The sequence below is a fragment of the Temnothorax curvispinosus genome, unplaced genomic scaffold, assembly GCF_003070985.1.
Source record: "Temnothorax curvispinosus isolate PA1 unplaced genomic scaffold, ASM307098v1 QBEX01010269.1, whole genome shotgun sequence".
Lineage (NCBI taxonomy): Eukaryota > Metazoa > Arthropoda > Insecta > Hymenoptera > Formicidae > Temnothorax > Temnothorax curvispinosus.
The window spans coordinates 34,381-55,454 of record NW_020220049.1 but is presented as its reverse complement, the minus strand read 5'-3'; the positions used below and the strand labels follow the sequence as shown (position 1 = coordinate 55,454).

The following is a 21,074-nucleotide window of genomic DNA, read 5'->3' as shown; positions in this document are numbered from 1 at the left end:
CCGATCAGAGAGCGTTGCGTGTCGTGCATTCATTACGCCGCGTCACATCGCCCCTTTTTTTCCATCCCCGTGTAATTTAATTAAACTCGCGGTTACTCACCTGGCGCGTGTTTCGTATTTAAATTTTAGCATCGCGTCCGCGCCTCTAAATTTTTTATCTTACTTCCATTACAATCTGTCCCGCGCGTTGTGCGTTGCCGCGAATGCTTCCTTCCTTCCTTCCTTCCATCGCCCATCTTTGAAGGACAAACGATTTCTGCCGTAATGGCTCGCGCGGTTACAACAAACTTTCTCGCGTTGAAGTGGAAGTATCTTATTGCGCGAAGACACGCGAAGTTTAACATCTTGTTCGATCCGGGGGCGCGTACGAGCGTGCTCGCTGTTAAGACGAGATCGATAGAACGTTTAAACAATGCCAGATAATAATGCTAATTCCCCGTAGGAAGAAACAGTTTTGGGCGCAGGTGATTTTAGACGTCAAGTAATCAGTGCCGGTCTACAACCTTGCTTTAAAGGATATTTAAGCTCTAAGCCGTAAGAAATTGACCACTCGATTGTGATCGGTCAATTTTTTTACGGCTTAGAGCTTAATACCCTTTAAAGCAAGGTTGTGGACCAGCACTTACGCGTATGGACAGATTTTGTATTTTGGCGCTGTGTAAAGCTTGAAAATTCTGTCTTTGTAAGAAATTTTATGTCCGCGGAACATCCCTGGAAGAAGCGAGGGATTGAATAAGTTAGACATGAAAATATATCCTCTTCGTATCTTCCTGGCTTGATGCACCACGCGACTATATATCGGCGTACTTCATGCAGCTGGACGATTCTCAAAAAGCCGCTCGACGAGAGGATCGCTCAGGCGTTTGCAAAATATTTATGGTAACTGGGTATTATGCTGCTGGCAGGTTTTGTTTTTGCACATTTTATGCGAGATACGGCTAAGCCCCGAGAATTGGCAAACGTTTCTAACAACAATATTTGCAATATATTTGCAAATACTTCCTTAATCAACAATTCAAAGCCACGTCCTCGATTCTACGTGATTGTTAACTTAATGCCATGCTTTTAAATATGTACACGTATATCGCTGAAGAAATCCCATTAGGGACCGGGACGTATATGCGCCCGTTCGTAGTTTAGTTTCATGACTGATCGCGATTTAACTTATTGATCATGTTTGAGAAAGTTCCGCCCGTTCTGTATCCGCATGCAGCGCGCGATATGTCAACTCGATTCGAACCGTATTCCCGGTTTCCTCGCGGCGTACCACTCCGATAATCGTGAAGCGCAGTGATTATATCGCTCTGCGGTGCACCGGTGTTTAGCTTGCCACTTCACAAGAGAGCGCATCACCCGCGCGAACTCAATGCGCGTCGAAAACTTGGCAATTTGCGCGCGGAGCGACGCGTGTCGGGACTCAGTTTTCGCTCGCCGGCGAAGTTTCCGCCTGAAAAGTCCGTCCGTGCGGTGAAAATAAATTAGCGCTGACTTGCAAATTGTGTTTCGTCGACAAATACGACGGAACGGCGAAGACGGTGGAGGCGGTGCACGAGGTACCCCGGTCTCCTTTTTCTCTCTCTCTCTCTCTCTCCTCTTCTCTCGACGCCACTTCGTCGTTTTCGTATTGATAAAACAGTTTCAGTTTTATGCCCGGGATGGCGGTAGCCATTCGCGAAAGGTCAGACTGTCCCGAAGACTTATATCGCGGGTAAATAAAGTGTCCGAGTATCTCGCAAACGACGTTACTTCGTCAGTCCCGGTTGTATGAACTAGTTTTAACGCAATCTCGGGGAAAACGTCGAAGGAAGATGTTTGTTCTAGGAGCTAACCAAGGTTAGTTAAATAACGTGGGGACGTGAGATGTTGACGTTATCCTCACGAGACCGACAATGTCTTTTATCTAACGTCGTGTTTTAACGAAAATTCGTTTCGAATGGTTTCCTACAGACTTTCGAGAGACATTAATTATATTTCGCGACGAAAGACCGTCTCGCTTTGTCAGCCGTCGAAGCGTTAATTTTTGCGCGCCAAAGACATTTTACGTGACAGAATGTCACGGTGATGATCAAAAACCTGAGTGTATCTATAATATGCGTCGCTCAAGAACGACGCTCTAATGTGCGTTCGCGCGCTCGAGCGCTGCAACACTGCTGGTGCAACCGTTTCGTGCAATTTTCGCTTGTACATGCAGCTTTCAGACCGCAGCTTTCACGGTAAATTATACGAGCTTGATCAAACAACAGTAGCTTGGTCTTGGAAGATTGTAATCGCTGCGACAACAATTCGATGAACTACAAGAGCGTGGGGTTGCGTGCCACTAGACAAATTGCAAGTTCGTAGCAACAACGAAGGAATTTTCGCGTATATAGCAATATAGTACCCGCTCAGTCCTTCTCCCTCATTACAGGATAATTTATTGCGACGTTATATTTTAGCAGTGAAGAGAAGTCCTGCGATGGAATAGCCTTTAACATCGAAATTATGGCTCGTATTTCTGTGCTTCGCTTTTACAACCGGCGATATAACGCGAGATTTCTCGGACCCGGCAACAACGTGCGTTTACGGGTTCTTTGATCAATTCGGAATTCTTTGATCCACGGAAATTAAATGAAGAATAAGGTATTTGTACTCGTGAGAAGCCTATAGTCGTTCCACCCGTCGACTATTTCTGTTATGGCTCACGCTAGCCGGCTCCAAATTGATCAAAGAATCCGTAGATGAAACGTAACACCCCGTGAATAATCACCGTGCAAAAGTTTTGCCGGTCTAATCGTCTGCAGGTGAAACGCGCGGATCGCGTCTATCGGGGGGAGGGGCGGGGAGTTAAAGCTTTAACAAAGCTTCGCCGTTTCGCGCCCGTCGTTCGACGGTGGTATTTAACTATTAGATATAGAGGGAGAAGAAAGGGAGACATAGAGGCTCGGTGGAGACGGAGAAAATGAGGGAAAGAGAGAGAGAAAGGGGCGAGGCCCGGCTTCGTGCCGCGTCCATTAGGAAATGAGGCATCCCGAGCTTAACGAAGTCGCGACTAACGCTTCCACCGCGCTGTCGCTTCTCACGCTCGCTTTGCTTCGAATTATTCTCGGATTCGGATAAGGCAGAGACGCGAGGACAACCGCACTACCGCGCCTTTTCTCGTCGCGTCGTTTCTCTCGTTTAATCTTACGCCCACTGTACACCGGGAATATTCCCCTAATTGCCATTCCGCGTGAATCATACGCGCGCGGATAAATTCATTCCTGCGATAAAGCTCGCCGCGTTGACACGCGATCGTGCCCTTCGACCCGGTATCTCGCACAGCGTTCTAATCGTGAATGCGTCACGCGTTCCAGCTCCCGTTTACGCATTCGATTCCTTTTTGTTTATGTCGCTGTAAATATTTCAGCCGAGTATCGTACAGCGGAGGAACACTTGGCTTTTAGCACGATTGCCTTAAGTCCTTTCTACATATTTTTTTTCTTTGCAGTTCCGTGAACACTCTCGCGTCGATATATATACCTCGACATTAATATTTATATCCCATTAATATTATTGTTATGTAGCTCGTAGCGTTGAGTTTCTTCGTGATAAAGATTAACGACTGCTAGGTTATGGTGCAACGCGCCAGTAAATGATAAATCGTTGTCACGTTGGTGGCTATTATTGCCACCGTTGCCGATGGGATGGCCGTTTTACTCGGAGCGACTATTAATTAACGCGACTCGATGATACCTGACAAACTTTTTTCCCGTGCCGATCGATCGGGCACGTTGAAATATCGGTCCTGCTTCGAGCTCTTTTTATGCTAAATCCCGCGGTCACTGTTAACGGCTAATGTTTCCTTTCATCTCTTCATCTCGATAATGAACGCGTACGTTTTTTAATCCGTTCATTCTTTTTACGCCGAGGCAACGAATCAATCGGCGACGAGTTATTATCGTTCAGGAATCATTAAGCTCAGTCATGCATATACCTTGAAATATTCATGAAGGCACTAACGGAGGACACTCACGTCGCTAATGGAATGATCCATCGCCGTGATAATCGACTTAATAATAATAACGTTCAATCAGACCGGCGAGCGTTGGCCCCCAAGCTCATTTCCCAATTCCGTGTTCTTCATCATCGAACGCCGGAAACGTCAATCTGGGAATTACGTTATATATATCGAGACACGGTAATAAACGTGTAAACACTAACGAGCCGGCATTAAACGTTACACGCGACCAGTGATTGCGATTAAATGTCGACGGTAACGCGGCGTTCTCGCACGATTAATTGAGACATAGTATACAATACCGAGCTGCACTCGGTCAAGGCGGTGAAAGAAAGATCTCTGTGGGTGACGGCTTCAGTCAAGGATGATGGAAGTAGCGCGCGGTCACTTCACTAAAAAAAAGCAATCATTTTCTTTATTTGTTATGAACACGGTTACAAGAATTTTATCGTCGTTTCTCATGGTCGTTTATTAATTTTTTTGAGTTTTCGGCCTTCTGACGTCTATTTCTATCAATGCAGATTATCTTTGATCTTGGTTTAATTTATTTTATATCTTTTTTTAGTTCTAAGAATTAGAAAAGGATAAAAAGCAAGTTAAATCGAGATTAAATTTAATCTACACTGGTTGAAATGAACATGGGACCGAATAGTTGACGTCTCACATAGCAAGACATTATAAGTCATTGTATATTTACATGTGCTCTTGTGCATATCTAACATTGTTAATAGTCGCGTTAGGTTGCAAAAATTTCGCGCATTTTCATCTTGTATCCCGCAAAATGTAAGTTGATAAGCATGGCAATTTGGCCGGGCGAAACGGCGCGGCCGCGGAAATTCATAAAAAATTCGCGGCATCAGCGAGAACACAAAGTGGGACACCCCGCTAATGACTCGGAAGTGTATTACCTCGCTTGTCCGTCCGTCCGAGGGACGCGCGAGTAAACGGATAAATTGAGTTCCAGCGGTGGCGCTGAAAATGTAAATCCTGAATGCAGGCGATCTGCTTTCTCAATTATATCGCCGGTGATGGATGAATCCCAATGGGCGGTCCGCTTTCCCGAAGAAAAGCGACGCTTACGTCCCTTTTGTTGTGCGCGCGGTCGCTGCTCCACGGATTTATTCATAAATACCGCGTGACGAGACGAGTTTGCGGTGACGGCGGCGGTCGCTTTAACTCCGGAAATCGTCTTCTCCGCGAGATTTGGAGTCGATAAATATAGTACAATACAAACTTCTCATCATATCTTTATTATAAACTTTTTGTCAGGATTCATCTCGCGAGAATGAATTTTCGATGATAAATCTCTTCACAATTGGTCTCTCGAAATATTCTCGAATGCAAATCAATGTTACACATTCACGGAGGGATTTAATTGTTAGAAAAGTGTGACGCAACAATAGCGGGCTTCTCCGCGAAACACAGCGGGCGGGAGGAATTTCATGTCGAGCAGTTATTCATCATTTCTTTTTCGTCCCGTACGTAGAAGAAAGTTTTCGACCTATCATGCATGTGACCGCGCGGCCGCGCATACACATGCACATGAGACGCGGCTGCAATCACGTACCGTGAAAACGGGAGCTTTCGCGTCTTGTTTGCCGCGTTTTCGGCTATTTTAAGGGAGACGAATCGCGGCCCAAGCCAATTCCGCAATCAAGGCGCGAAACGCGAAAGACATCCAGACGAGCGCAAATCACGCTCTCGGGAGCGTCCGCGTCTTCTCGACGCGTTAGAGTCGACACGTCATTTTTTTTTTGTACACTTCGCGGGATACTTTGCGACTTCTCGAGATCATGGATTGTGCCAAGAACGTGCGAATCTACCCGTTGCTTTTTCGTAGAACATTTCGACGGGTGTTATGGTGGAAGGATATCGCCAGGGTGGAGAGAAAGAGCTACCGCAATGCAGGCAAGGGCGTTGTCAGGGGCGACCCTAGCGACCCTAAAGCCTCATTCGCACCGAATGTACGGCGATACGTTTGCGGAACGGCACCCGCGTGTCCGATCGGTCTTTCGATCTCGATTCGATATGTCAGCCGGTGCGGACTATAACTCGTCCGACCGGTCGTCCGAATTCACACGTTCGCCATTTGTCGGTTGCACGCTGGTGGTTGTACGCTCGCGAAAATCGCTCGCGATTCACACGTTTGCGGTGAATTTCGTAATAAACCGCAGAATTCGATGGACCGCGATACCGATAATACCGCAGCGAAATGTTTGAATGTCCCGCGACGTTTAAGTTCATTACATATCTAATCAAATATTTGAGTCACGATTTAATTCGTGCGCTTTTTCTTCGATATTGTTTCTTCCTCTTTCTTTTCATCCAATTTTTTTTTTCCACGGACTCATATTTATAATTTATAATTGTAGAAGTTTGTCTATAATCCAGATCTCTCTCGGTGACAGGATTACGGACGGCTAATAGGACGTGCGATATAATCCCGTTAATTCCTCGTTATGCAAATGGCGGAACACGCGATTGCGTAATTGTGTTAACCCTCAGTTGAACCCTGCATCTACATTTCCGAGGGACATTTGGAGGCATCTTGGGATTCTAAAATTCCTCCACGTACACCCATAAGTCTTTTAGTTTCAACTGCACTTTCTACAATTACCTTCAATCTTTTTTGTTCCTCCCTTATACGAACCCGGAGTATTCGCCTTGTTTCGCTTTAAATGCAAGAAGCGTAGGAAAGCGGAGCTGAAAGGAGCACACTTCACGTTCGTCGTTTAAGTTAATTAAGAAAACTAAATTATATGCACTAAAACGGAAGCGCGCAACGGTTACTAATTCAGGACGTTCGCCCGGCGACTCGGTATCGCGTTTCGGCCGGATCTCGAGAAGCAGCGTGAAGCTCAATCAGGTTCGCGTCAATATTCGCGACACCGATTAAGATTTGATGTAAATCACTGATCGATTGATTGTCCTTCCGTCCGTCCCGCCTGTCCTTTCGCTAATCGATGGGAGGGGACAGTCATTACCGGGCGGGCGTAGCAGTGTCGAATTATCAAGCGCCAAATCAAGCTCTCCCCGGACTCGTGGGGAAGGACTCTGCCCCTCTGTATTTACTCGTCCCATTAACGCCGGATTAGTATGTGGAACGTAAATGCGCGCATAAAATACAGACGAGTTAACCGAATTACCATAAATCGATGCCGTCCCGTGCCTTTGCCGCGGCAACATTAACGGGGCAACATCCGGATGCACAATGGCCGATGATGCCTTGTCTGTGTTCATTGTACCCGATGGACATCCCGCGGGCCACTAATCTATCTATTTAAACCGTCTCAGCTTGCGCGACGATTAAAAACGGTATTTAGCAAAATTAAGGTCACGTCAGCGCGCTATCTCAACCGGTCCAGTATGTGTGTGTGGAGGAATAAATAATGGAATAAATAACAAGGTTTACTTATTTTCATTGCAGGTCGATTTAAAACCCCTGCGGGAGGCGGCGGTGGCGGTCCCGGCGCCGAAGATCACCGAGAAGCGAAAAGCCGAGGATGCCGATGCCAGCAAGGATCTGAAGAAGGTAAACATATTCGGCTTGTTTGCGCCGACTGTTTGAGGAGCGATTTAATAGATTACAGCCCGACGGCGATGTTAAAGGAGGTCGCTTTTAAATTGGAGACGAAATGCCCGCGCTCTTCAAGGATACTATCGAATTACTTCGGGCACTATGAGAGTTACTTTGGTATTCAAGTATCTTTAAGCTACTTTGCCACAGGCGTCTTTGGAAACTTCAATTAGTTGGAGAGGCTCGTTCTTTTTTTTTTCCTCGTGCGCTGAACCGATTTTTGGAATTACGTTTTCCAGGACTTTCATTACATCGATCAATTATGACGCATCGCTATTCCCGTCATTCAATATGTTTCCCGAATCGTTGCGCCGTGTACCGTGTACCACCGCGTTATCGAGGATTCGCCGAGTGATTCTCGCGTCGGTTAACGCCGCGTTATGCGGCCGTATATACCGTTAACCAGGGAACCGGTATGGATGTCCATTTCCCAAGCTCTCGTAACTCACCGAGGGCCGACCGACAGGCGCGCGGGGGGAGGAGGGTCCGAGTTCGGAGCAGATCACGTGTATCCACCCACCATCTATTCGCCGCTGCGTATCTCGGTCGTCCTCGTCGATATTCGGCGCGTCGTAGCGTCAGCCGCGAGGCACAGCCTCATTAATCTGCCCGCCCGTTCGCTCGCTCATTAACGAAATAAACGCAGCCCGAGAGGCGGCGAGCCGGGGCCGCGCGCTTTGAGAAACCCGAGTTGTCGGTAGTCACTGTGTTGCGAGAAGTCGTTGATAGCCTTTGACGTTTAGCTGTATACACGGATTACAAGTCCGCTCTACGGACTACGATGCAGCAAGAGTTAATGACGTTGTTGTAATAATCGTGATAGAATAGCACGCGAAATAAAAAAGAGACTGTATGTATCTTCTCGTAGACTCGTCTTCGTCGTGTAGAGAATTGCTGAGAGTTATGCAACTTGCAATTTTTTTCTTTTTTTTTTTAGGAGAATTATTTCGCAGAACGGCGATCGTTACGTTGCATTTATACGTTAACGTGCGGTCAAACAGATGTCCAATCGACCGGCCATAACGACCAGAAACATCACGGATAAAAATAGCGAAATTAAAATTAATTTTTTTCGACGAATATCTCGCGAAAGAAATAACGCGAGTTATTCCACCTCGCGTCCCTCATCCTATCACTTCCCCGCGATTAACCACGCGATCACCGTCGGTCGTTAATTTTTTTTCTCACGCTCGGTCCACAGTAGTTTACAGTGCGCTTCGAGTTAAGCTAAGATAGCCATGAAATTAATTGCCCGAGGCAGGCGCTTAAGAGTTTCGAGCGAGTACTCCGGCGGGTCGAGCAATAGCTCGTTAATCCACCATTGATCTAAGTAAACTCGATGGCGCGTGTTTAAACTCGCGTTCGGCGCGTCGTTTTCCCCCGCATTTTATAAGACGCGCTTGAAAATACACCTCGCCGCGGCCCGTGTTACTTCCAGCGGAGGAAGTTTCGAAGACCGCGAAGAGAAACGAAGCCGAGCGAGAAACGTATCGCTGCGCGAATCGACGGATGAGTAAAGCAGCGAGAGAGAAGAGAAATTACTTGACGCGCGTTTCCTCGTCTCTCCCGATCAAACGTGACGGATCCAATCGATTCCCGGCGCGCGACGACGACGATTGAAACAAAATCACCGCCTTACCGGAAACGTCGCGTCGCGCGGCGAGAAACCGCTGGTACAGCAACAGGCGGCGACAAGCCGTGTGTGCCAGAGATTCGCGGCGAGGCGTTTGTGTCGCGTATACGTGTGTGCATTTGCGCTGGATGGTCGTTCACCGCTTCGCTTGCTCTTTTTGCCGCGGCGTGACCCGGCGCCGAGAAAGTACATTACGCTGGATGTCGTATCTACCATCCGCGACGTCACCTCTCGCGCGGCGGATTTACTCCTTTCCCCGTGCTCCGTCTCGTGCTTCGTCGCGGGATCCGTGGAATTCTTTGCGCGTCGCGCGGCCAAAGAAACTCTCGACTCCCGTCCTCGCTAAAGTAGACGATACGTTACATCCGGGTGCGCGAAAGTAATTTATCTCGCCGACTCTCCGCGCGAGTGGCGAGTGCTCTCTCTCTCTCTCTCCCTCTCTCTCTCTCTCTCTCTCTCTCTCTCTCTCTCTCTTCCGTTCCAACACGTCGTAAATTAAACCCGGCGAATATGCATGCGATGAAAGAACGTTGCGCGCGAGTAACTCGATGACGAAGTAAGATATGCCGCTGCGCGCGACTTAGGGGATGATTAAGTCCCCCCCATTATTTTACGGCTGTTAAATCCAATCGCGGGAAGACGATCGCGTTGTGCCCCATTTACTCGCGAGCGGGAATGGGCACGTCGTCTCGTGCAGCACGCGTGTTACGCAAGTGTGTACGCACGAAAGGCAGACACGCGCTCGATGCGGTAGAATTCGCTATGTCCGAAATCGGAATGTATACGCACGTACGCGGGCCACCGGCTGGCATGTATCTCTTTGTCTTCCCGCTCCGTGCATTCCACGCGGTTTACGATATTACAGCGCATATCCCATTTGCGAGGTTCTCGTGCGTAAATCCGCACCGATATAAATATATATCTTGGCTGTCTCGCGCTCGGAACAGTTGGAGGGGCCTGCGTTTTCTAGAATCACGATGTAGGACGAAGGAGTCTACTGGGCGAAGGGCAAGCTTAAATGGCACGCCGCACGCGTGAGAGGACGAGAGGTGAGAAGGAAGGAAAGCTTCGGGACTTGGAGGAAACCCTCGGACGATGAAAGCAACGCGGTCGATCGCCCCTCCCCCCCCCAGGAGCAAGGGAGACCGTCGCTCGCGGGACGGAGGTAGAAACAGACCCGCAGGCGACATAGGCGAGGCGCGCGGACGGTCGTTCGAGGCTGGAGAGTGAAAGGGAGGGATGTTTTAGGGCCGGTCGATACAGCCGAAAGTCCAGAGAGCGAGCCGAGTGGCGCGAAAATTCGTGCGGATGAGGATACATCGTCTCGCGCGAGGGGGGCTTAAACGGAGAAAACCGAGCCTCGGTTCGAGGGTGGTTTTTGCCCCTTACGCCTGGCCTGCCTCCGGCCTCGCCACTTTGCTTTTCTCTCGCGCGCGCGCCTCCTCCCACATCGCGCCTCGCAATTCTATGCTCTTTGTGTAAGTCTGGAGGGTCTCGTGTTTCCTCTTCTCGTCGTCGTCGTCGTCGTCGTCGTCGTAGTAGTCGTCATCGTTTGTCGTCGTTGTCGTGTGGTCGGCCTTGTTCTGCAGTTTGCGGCGGTAACTAGCATTTTCACCCCGAGATCGCAAACAATACGTAATGCGAGCGTTAATTATTTAAGCAAAAATTTCGAGCACCCTTGTTACGGTTAACGAGGTGCTCGACCGAGCAGGAGTCCGATTGTTTTATTTTTCACGAGATGGCAAATTATTTCGTATTTTTTTAAAGCGTATATTGAATTGATACACGACTAGGCGTTCGGCAGGGAAACTGACTGCCTGTCGAAAAATTTATCACGTTTATTGTCGCGAAGAAAATTTATTCGCGTGACACACGTGGCTCCGATCATAAATTTGTAGACAAGATTTTATCGTTCGATATTACGAATGATTGATTGTTTCATAAGAAACAGCCATGAATATATCTTTCTTCGCAAACAGCCACCCTATCTTTCCCTTATCGTACTTTACATTTGATTTGTAGCGTTTTTATCTATGCTTTTTGTCGCGCAGGTTGCTTACGCTTTGTTACTTCCGAATGTGTTGTCACGCGCGTTGAATTACTATGCAATTGATTACTTCGTGTTATCGTTCAGTCAATTATGAAACGCGTTTTCGAACGATGCAATTAGTAGTACTCTCGAAGCAAGCTTGTTTGTCCCATAGCAGCGCGCATATGGCCGACGTATATAAATATACATATATTAATTTTCACAAATGTTCCCATTTAATATCTGCTATCTCGCTCTCGCGAAAACGAGCGGGCTGAAAATAGCTGATCGTTATTATAATTAGCTGTAATGCAACGCTAACTCGATGCACCGGTGCAAAAATGCGATTGTGCACTTTATACATTATTCAGCGTAGCGCTCTCCCGAAACGATTATGTAACCAAGTTAACACGGTAAGGGAAAATATGCGGGTACTTTAATTATTAATAATGCGAGTACTTGATTATCGATACTTTATCTAATTTTGCGAAATGGAGCCGTCGTAGAATTGTCATTTCTGCGGTATACCAATTTGATTACGGCGTTGTCACTTCATTTGCGACGCACCGCGACTCGCTTGAGGTTTCCCCATTTCGCTTGAATCTTTGCGACAGTCTAATTGCGTTTCTGCCAGGAACACGTTCGCGGTTACGTCCGATAATTATTGATGAACACGTAATGCCCATAGAGAAGTCTTTCTCGTCTCTATCGATACCGCGCTGTGTCCGAACGTATCGTACCGCACGCCACTATCGGCCATCGAAAATTCGCGCAACGCCCCGTATAATCGGATTTACGCCGGTCGATGCTCTCGCGATTTCGACTAATTATTGTCTGCGTTAATTAAAACGTGTCGCGTACACGGATATTAGGATCCATTAATGTAATGCGCCGTTTGTTTCGAACGAGTGGAACGCGGCCATGCGATGCGCGCCGGATGTCGTTATTAATTTTAATTAACGATCTAATTAAAATGATTCCTTTGTGAGGGAACCCCGGGGAACCCCCTTCTTGGGAGGCCAGCGGCTGTCGCTCTCTTTTGGTCGTCCATTACTCTGTCTATACGGGACGTACAAGAGGCCTTCGGAGTAGAAAACCACTTGCGAGCATGCGACGAATGCGACCATCCCGGGTTTGAGTGCGAAGTGCGCGCTGCTTAATATTGGCTTCAATTATTGCTTCACATTGCAACGATTCTCGTGATAACGGCCGAATTCACTGGCGGAATGCGCATCAGGGGCGACCCCGTTTTAATGAGAGAATTTTCGAATCAGCGTACGCGACGAGGCACCCGTAACCCCCGGTGATTTACGTTTGTTTCGCTAATCGAGCCTCCGAACCGAAGCGAGATGCAAGCGCGATCGGTGTGTCGCGGGATGCAGAGCGGGCGAAAATGCGGCGCGCATTATGCGCGTGCACGTAGCGTACGGTGTAGCGTTTTACTTTTTAATTAGGCGCACGCGCTCGACGGCAGTCCCAGCCGCGTTCTCGTTTCGCCTTCGTCATGCTATATACGTTTATGCAAACTTGCACTTATCTCGTTACGTCGCACTTGACGGCCTTGCCACGACGACGCTGACGACGACGCCGTCGCCGCGTAATTCCGGCCATTCGGTCTTGCGAAACTCACGCGTTTCTCGCCACGCCATACGTAACAATTAGTCCCGGTATCCTTTTGCCGTTTCCTCGCTCCCACGAGCACGACCGCGTAAATTTCAGCGAGCACGTGTAGACCACGCCGTTAAGAAAATTTCGCGGGGCTTTCGCGCCGCGAACGACGGAACTTTCGGTCGTTCGAGAGATTTACCGTCGCTATCGGGATTCATATCGGGGTGCACACCGGTACTTCCTCATAACGCGGAAATCTTAAATTCTATACGCATTTCCAGGACGTATCGCCATTCCCCGTGATCGATCCGTTTCGATGGGCGATCCTCGCGTAATTCTTCGTAAATAAACGTCGTAAATAAACGTCTACGTGATAATTCAATAAACGGACGCCGGCTTGCTGCGGGCCACTGACAATGCCCGCGAAACCGCGGCCGTGAGTTTCTATTTTCCAGCTGCCCGCTGTTGTCAGCGGTCCCCGTGCCCCCTTATTGTCTGGAAGTGCTGGAAATTTTTTGTATGATAAATTTATCGTCGCCATACGTCAGCTCTCTCTCTCTCTCTCTCTCCTTCGCGAGCGCGGCGTATGGAGCCGCCAGCCTGGACTAGCTCGTCCACTTACCTATCTACTGCGCCCTTTATTTCAGTCGCAAGTGACAAATAACGCCAGCATATCTCCGTTTTTAATCGGGTCCGCCATAAATCCGACATAACCGCGATTTTTGCCGCACGGATATTAGTCAGCGGAGTAAAAACTGGAGCGCGCGCGGGGTCGCGTCCCCGGCGAAATACAATTTGCTTTTTCGAGTTAAGGGCACTCGATAACCAGGGATATCCTCGCCGTGTATTTTCGCGCCATTATCACTCGCGGAATGACGTTTATCCATTCTCGTCACTTTTGACTACCTTTTTCAGTGTCAGAGGCCCCGCTATTGTCTCACGAAATTCTATTGTTTTATATCTTTTACGTCCCGTGTACAGAGCACAGTTATTCCATGTATACCGGATACCGCGAAGTTGCATGTAACCGCGGCTGACCACTCCGCACTCTCTTATCTACTACGTTCTTTGTTCCAGGCAAAATTGGAAACGAAAGCGCTGAAAGCGAAGAGGCCGGGATTCACGGACGAGCGGTACAACGAGACCAGTTATTACGTGGAGCACGGTCAGTATCTTCTGTCAGACGTTTCGTATTTAATCCGGCCACAGGGCCGGCCAGGGTCGGCGGTCGCGTCTAATACTCCGGATTAACCGGCGGATTAACGCGTCGCTCCGCGATCCTCGTCTTGAACTCCGACTTCGAGACCGACGAGAGATGGCGAGAATCGTTCGCGCGTGTCAGATTGGTTTCCACACTGCGCATTTGGGATTTTTCAATTAACCACGCTCGTCGGAAGATACAAAAGCTTCGACCAACGTTTTCCGATCCGCGCGGTGTTCGCGAAAGCCAAAAATGCCGCAAGCCGGCCTTGAACGGGATCGATTGATTTTCGACAATGTTAGTCTTACACTCGGGCGTGCGAGTTCGCCGGCCACCAAAACGAGCCAAGTAATCGTGGATAATCCGCCGGATAAATACCAACCGGTGCAATAATCTGCCGGCCTTCTCTCCCGTCGATGACCGACGAATGAAGGGAGGAATGAGACACTCGACTGTTCTCTCGGAAGTCCGAAGTGAACACGGGATAAAGTGAAAACTGCGGCGCAACAGATTTGACGGCGTATTTCTGTTACCATCGATTTCCAATCTCTTCATTATTTTCGAATTTCAATGAACGAAAGGATTTCAAGTAAGCATCGACCGTTTCTTTCCGCGATAACGCTTTACTCGGTTGATAGCCTGAATTTCAAGAACGATATTCTTAAGACCTTAAATTATCTCTTCGAAATCTATATTCTCGACATCTTAAAAAGCTCTTTGAGTAATATTTTAAGTTTTATGATGATCAGTTTCTCGAGCATTCGTTGCGAGGTAACATAGGAGTTTTCTGACAGCTCGTATATCTAAAATTCAAATCGAATGACACAAAGAAACGCTTATCTTAATCTTGCAAAGGCGCCCCGTCACTCAAAGAAAAGCTTCAAAGGACTGCGGGCGAGCGATAACGTATTCGCCGCGTGCGCTGATAACCGCCCTTGTCGAACGATACGGTAGCATATTCTTTTGTGGAATAAAACTGTCGCGTCATGTATAAACTCCCGCTGCGCAGGGGATATACGTATAACAGTTAAGTCAATTTCGATTCGGTTGCATCTGTCTGCCGCGCGGCTGTCGCTGGTTTATCGTGTGCCAATACGCGCCGCGATCGGAACATCCGGAACCTCTCCGCAACCTCTCTTAGCGTATTCGCGTTTCTCGCGCACCGTATATCCGCGGGTATTATTCCGGCATCGCCGCGAATCGCCTAATGGGCAGACATCGCGAGCTCATTATCGCCGACAGCCGGCAGCGGTCGTGATAACGCGACGGTGTGTGTCGAGGGCGCGGAAAGCGTCGAGGAAAGCACGGAATCCGAAAGCGCGCCGTGGAAACGGAGAGGCGACTGGGGAATAATTAAATTAACGTTTCGACGAGAGGGAGACTTATCGGTTTATCGTGCGCCCGATAATCAATGCGGAGTAGATACTCCCGTAGAGAGACGTCGCTATTTCCATCTCCATCGCGCGCGCAAACCGCCACGGCTTTTTGCAACTTTAGCTTTATCGCTCCGCATAGGTCCCTAGAAGAGGAATTTCTAAGACACCCTAGAGAAGAATTTAACTGTTTTGTTGCGGGGCGCAGCACAGTGAGACCTCAGATTAAAATTGTTCGACAAGCTGCATTTCGTAGATGTAATCGCGTTATCGAACAAAGATATATTCTTGCCGCGCGAACAAATTGTAAAAGATCTTGTAATTGCGTCTTTATCGGGCCAGTGAATCGTTAAAGGGATAGACAATACAATTTTAGTGCTTTTAGCGCTCAGGAAATCTTCTGTGCTTCGTGCAGACCGCGATACAGCGTGCGATTAACTTTTCCAGTAGTTCGAGTCGACGCTTCTTTCGCCGACGAGCCATTGGCGCGATTAACGTATATCCAGCGCGAGGAGAGAAAAACCGTGGCACCATCTCCATCGGGAACGATCGTTCGGCGCATTGTCGGATCGAGCGATACGTGCCGTACGCCGACGTGAGCTCATTATCGCGAGTTAGGGTTGCCGTTCACGATAACGGCCGTTTACAGCGTGCGGCTGCGGTGAAAGAGAAAGAGAGAGAGAGAGAGAGAGAGATGTATTATAGAGAATAGATGAGGAGGAAGTCGAGGCGAGAATACGGAATTGCCGTCGGCGCAAGACGCACGAAGAAAGGCCGAAAGGGAGAGAGAATGGTCGAGGCGGGGCCGCGAAGGGTGCCGGGGGTGGTTACAGAGACGCGAGAAAAGGGATCGATCGATCGGATATTTAGACGGGCGAATGGCAATATCGACAACCGATATCTGTTCCACATTCGAATAATAGAGCCGCGCGAACGACGCGCTCTGGGCATCTCCCCCCCTCTTTCTCTCTTTTCCTCCCTCTCACTCTCTCCTTCCCATCCATGCAGTGAAACAAAGACCTATTAATGCCACTTGGAAGACAGACAGCTGCTGCACATACGTTCTCCGAGTACGCGCCCCCCTCCCCCGTATCTTCATTCCCCCCCTGCATCTTGCGCCCCTTAAATGCATCACGCTCGATCGAACTCGAAGACGTCGCGCGGGATGCTTTGGGTATATGCAGGTATGCTCGCGGGCGCAAGCTCGTTGCGGGAATTAAGGGCGGCGCATTGTCCAGACTAGGTCACAAGGATTTTCGAGTCACGCTCGCGGGTAATAGTTTTCCATTTTTCTTGCCCTCCCTGAAGGAATCGTATAGGGTTGGCTTTCTAAAAGGGACGAACGACTTGTATAGCGGCAGATTATTTCTTTTCGAAAATGGAACGTCTCGGGGGACATTGGGATTTTCGGGCGACGATATTATTTAGAAGCTGCGTGATTGGAACTACGACATCCCATTCTGGAGGATCTTGCTCGCCGAAATGGCGGATTTGACCGTATCCAGGGTAGTGAATGGCACGTCGTAACGCCACAAACGCCGGATTTGGAAGCCCCGAAATCCGAAACGTCGGCTTAACCCTTCGCGCGCGTGGTACACGCTGTGGGATCTCCGCCATCTGCGATCGGCGCCCGATTTCCAAACGCACGCGTGCACGACTTACGGGGGGCGAAGAACCGACGCGGGTGATTCTACGTGATTCAAATCTAGATCCGACCCTATCCTCTCGAGTTAAGAAACCCGGCGTACGTTATCGAGTCGAGAGATCCTGGGTCTTGGCAATTCGGTCTCGGCACAAACCAGCCGCATTTTCTCCCCCTTTCCCTGCCCTCGTTCCTATATTTTTTCTTCGTGAAGTTTCGAAAACGCGTTTATTCACGAGAATGTCCCGGAGAAATCGACCGGAGGAAACTTGTTGGCTAAACGAATTTGAAATGATACGAGATATACGTGACGTTTTAATATTTCGTTAATAAATTATCGTTGCGATGCACTCGAGAATCGTGACGTCGAATGGTCGCTTTATTTGCTACACAACGGGGATTTTTTGGGAAGCATTGTACCTCCTCGCGCCACAATCTGCCAACATGCGCGACTCTAATTGGCCACGAAGACATCTCTCGCTGCTTTGAGCCCGCCCCGAAGACGAGACTTGGCACTCGCAGACGGTCTTCGCGAAGGTAGAATATATGCTGGCAGCCCTTTGCGACTGCGGCAACACCTGCTCGCCGGAAGCTCTTGTGCGATTCTCTGTGTTCTATCTGGCAGACGTTGGAGACTCGTGACTTGGAAGATGGCTAATGCGACATATGAGATATCATCGCTGGAATTAATTTCATTATATTAGGCATACCGTTAGAGACAGTAACGTGCAATTATTTTGTCTCGTAGTTTTTCATTTTATCGATTTCCCTTTAACTTAATTAATTTAATTATTTAATCGAGTTCTAACGTATATATACAGATAGCTCGGTAAAGCTAGCTATCAAAGGTGACTCTCTCTATTATTATTATATAATTATTCGTTGACTCTCCTGGGAAAGTGACACATCTCTTTCATTCGCTCGTCTATTAAATTTATTTTACAATATTGGATTTCGACGTCGCGCCGCACGGGACGGAAGAATTCGGTGGATAAATTAACACGAGCTCGGCTGAATCGCTTAATTGGTTAATTATAACGATGTAGCAGAAATGAAATCGTAAAACCTGGCGGGGAACACGTATAGCGGGAAGTATAGCGTACCCGCGGCGCGACACGAATGCCACATCTCGAGGATTCTGTAACTCTCGCGATGTAATATACTTGGCGGAAGGATAGTGACTGTAATAGAAGTCAGGCCGACGTCGAATCGAGATATAGGACCGTAAGTTTGCTCGGTGTTTTACGAGCTTTCTACTTTGATGCCCGCGAACTTTCCCGATCGTGGGGAAAATAGGAAAGGGGGAAATAGGAAACGGAGCGCGCGTTATTTCTAGCGGGAAATTTTTTTCTTTCCCGCACACTACGCGTTATGAGCCGATATGCGAATTTATTTGGAACGAATGAAATATTTATATAACTCTAGAGATCCGTTATATCCGAGAGAGAAAAGGAACGTAAAACGGGTTCCTAGTTCTTAGAGGGAAGACTAACCCGCGCGAGAGGTCGTCGCATTAGAGGCGACCTGATCCATATTCATATACTCCTCACCCTCCTTGTTCTGCATATTTAATTCATCGCATGTAGAACCAACGAAAACAACCTGTGCGTGACGAAGAATTCGTCTAACTTCGCGACCGCGCGGCCTGTGTTGGTTCACGGTAGTTCGTGCTTCATCCTGTACTTAGCGGAGGACAAACAGAGATCGTGTGCGCGATATACCCGAACGTCGGCCTAAGCTAGATCCTTTACGTTGATTGACTAAGTATAACGATGAACTACTTGGCCGTAATGATTCGTTTATAGATCCCTTACGTGGCACAATCGTTAGATCGACGCATTGGATTAAACGACAGATTTAGGACGCGGATTAAATGTCTGGGCGATATGTAGCGCGCGCTCGCGCGCGAGAAAGGGAGGGAAAAAAAACGGTCGTTATTCTACACGGCTGACGTTTTAAAATCCGAGTGAGCTCCACTCCGGCACTCAGCGGCGATACGGTAATGGCCGAACGCCGTTCGGGGAGAGTTTCACGATTTTAAAAATGGCAGTTGACACGCTTTTTGATTAACCCGAGAAAACGCCGGACGCACGCGCGCGAAAGCGTTAACGACACAACACGTATTTTTTTATTCCCTTTACCAGAAGATATAACTAGCGATATATCGGGCAACGCCGAGATTTCTCATTTCGCTAAAAATAACACATGATTGTTTATTGCCACGGGAATCGTCACGCAAGATTTATTGAGAGATAAGGGCTCACGTAGGTTGGCCCGTAACGGTATATTACTCCTGTAAGTAGTAACGCTCGGCCAGAGATCAGTCCGCGCTATAAGTAGAAAATTCCGCGCGCACAGACATGACACGGTGATTGAAGTGCGATTAATATTTTCGATCCAGCCGCAGTTCCGCTGGCTTTTCTTATTTCGATTTCCCGATAGCGGTTTATACTTGTCGACTCGTGAATGAAGATTGGCGTGTATTATTACCTCTCATAATAAGCGTGCAAATCTCGTCCTGTCATCGCGAAGCACCTGCGTCGATCTCGGTCGCGATTAATTTTTACAATGCCTTATTATCCGGTTTCATAACGATAAATCTCCTCTGTATCTCTACACGTCTTACACACCGCGGTTCACAACCATGCACTCGTCTAATCTTATCTCCGCGCGAATTATACACGCCCGCGCCCGCAGACGGGTAACACAAGCCCCCGAATTTACTGGCGAACGTCGGCGGGGTATCGAGATTACACGAAACTCGCGTGCGGCGCGATGATCCGTGGGACAACACACATTGAGCGTCGTGCGCGATGTACACAGCGTGACTGTAAATTCGCCCTCGCGGCCCTCGCGATAACGCTCGGTCACGGAAATATACGATATCGAACGCACGTTTGAGAAAACATTTTTTTTTTTCAAAGAGAGATGCGCGGAATTCAATTAAGTTCTCGTTAAGAAAACAATACATTCACACGCCTTGATCGATGAATTTTATTTATCACGTGGCGCTTGTGCGCGGACTTGCGGTCACCCTGTATGTCCGATATGCAACATCCTCCGTAAACGGCATCGCATTTCAACCGCATGGGCGCTCCTTTCCACCATCCGCGGGCGCATATGGAGATACGCGCTTTATGCGTGTTACGTGAAATAAACAGCTGGCGGTTTTTTACTTGACGACTGGCGACAGAGCCACGGTTAAGGATTTGGAGTATGATAAAACATTTATGTGTGTACGCGTATGCGCGCGGAAACGCACACCCACTTTGGGGAAATATGCGATTACCTTTCTCCCTCGCACTTCCTCGCCTCTCCCATGTGGTGGGCGAAACGCGCCGGGGTGTTATGAATTATACATGTACAAGCGGAGAGAGATCGATACACGGTATTTCGAGAGTAGGATCGCGACCGGTTTAAGTCATATTTTATTATCGCCGTTTGTTTGAATGCACGGGAATGCCGGGGAATAAAAGTGTAACGGGTATTGACGTATGTGTAACAGGACGGTCGATTTCCGGGAGATATTAAATGCACGGATCCGAGACGCGAGTGAATCGCGGTACACATATGCGCGCCTTTGACAGGTGTGGGTGCAAGATTTATATGGGTAACTGGATTGGCAAAAGGAAAGAGAGAATTTTTACGCGGTATTTAAAGGTAGGAAAAACCCTCCGATGTGTTGCACGCTCGAAGCGCGGAACGGAATACATTACGGAACGTGAATTGTAACTCTGATTTGAAGATTGTTTCCGTTTTACACACATATCCTATTCCGTTTCCGCGTGCGTATCTCGCAGCCTGTGCAGGTGATATATTTTCGCGATGTGTGTTACGCCAAGTTTTTCGTACATTTACATACGGTGCGTAACGCCATTAAGGACCTTTTCCGGTCACGAAATGGCATTTACAATCTTCCCGAGGAAACTCGAATGTCAAATATTAAGTGATATCCAGATACCGCTCAAATAGAGTACACCGCTCATGAATTTCGCAGGAACATGCGATTATTTTAGCTGGATTTCTCTCGCGGGA

At 48.3% G+C, this 21,074-nt stretch overlaps 1 protein-coding gene across 1 annotated transcript in view; it reads left to right on the top strand.

The window, feature by feature from the left end:
- Positions 1–21,074, top strand: part of LOC112459960 — a 128,348-nt gene that overhangs the window by 80,870 nt on the left and 26,404 nt on the right. The window contains exons 7-8 of the mRNA XM_025024339.1: positions 7,404–7,508; positions 13,901–13,988. Of these exons, the coding sequence (XP_024880107.1) occupies positions 7,404–7,508; positions 13,901–13,988 (193 nt within the window). The remainder of the gene's footprint in view (positions 1–7,403; positions 7,509–13,900; positions 13,989–21,074) is intronic.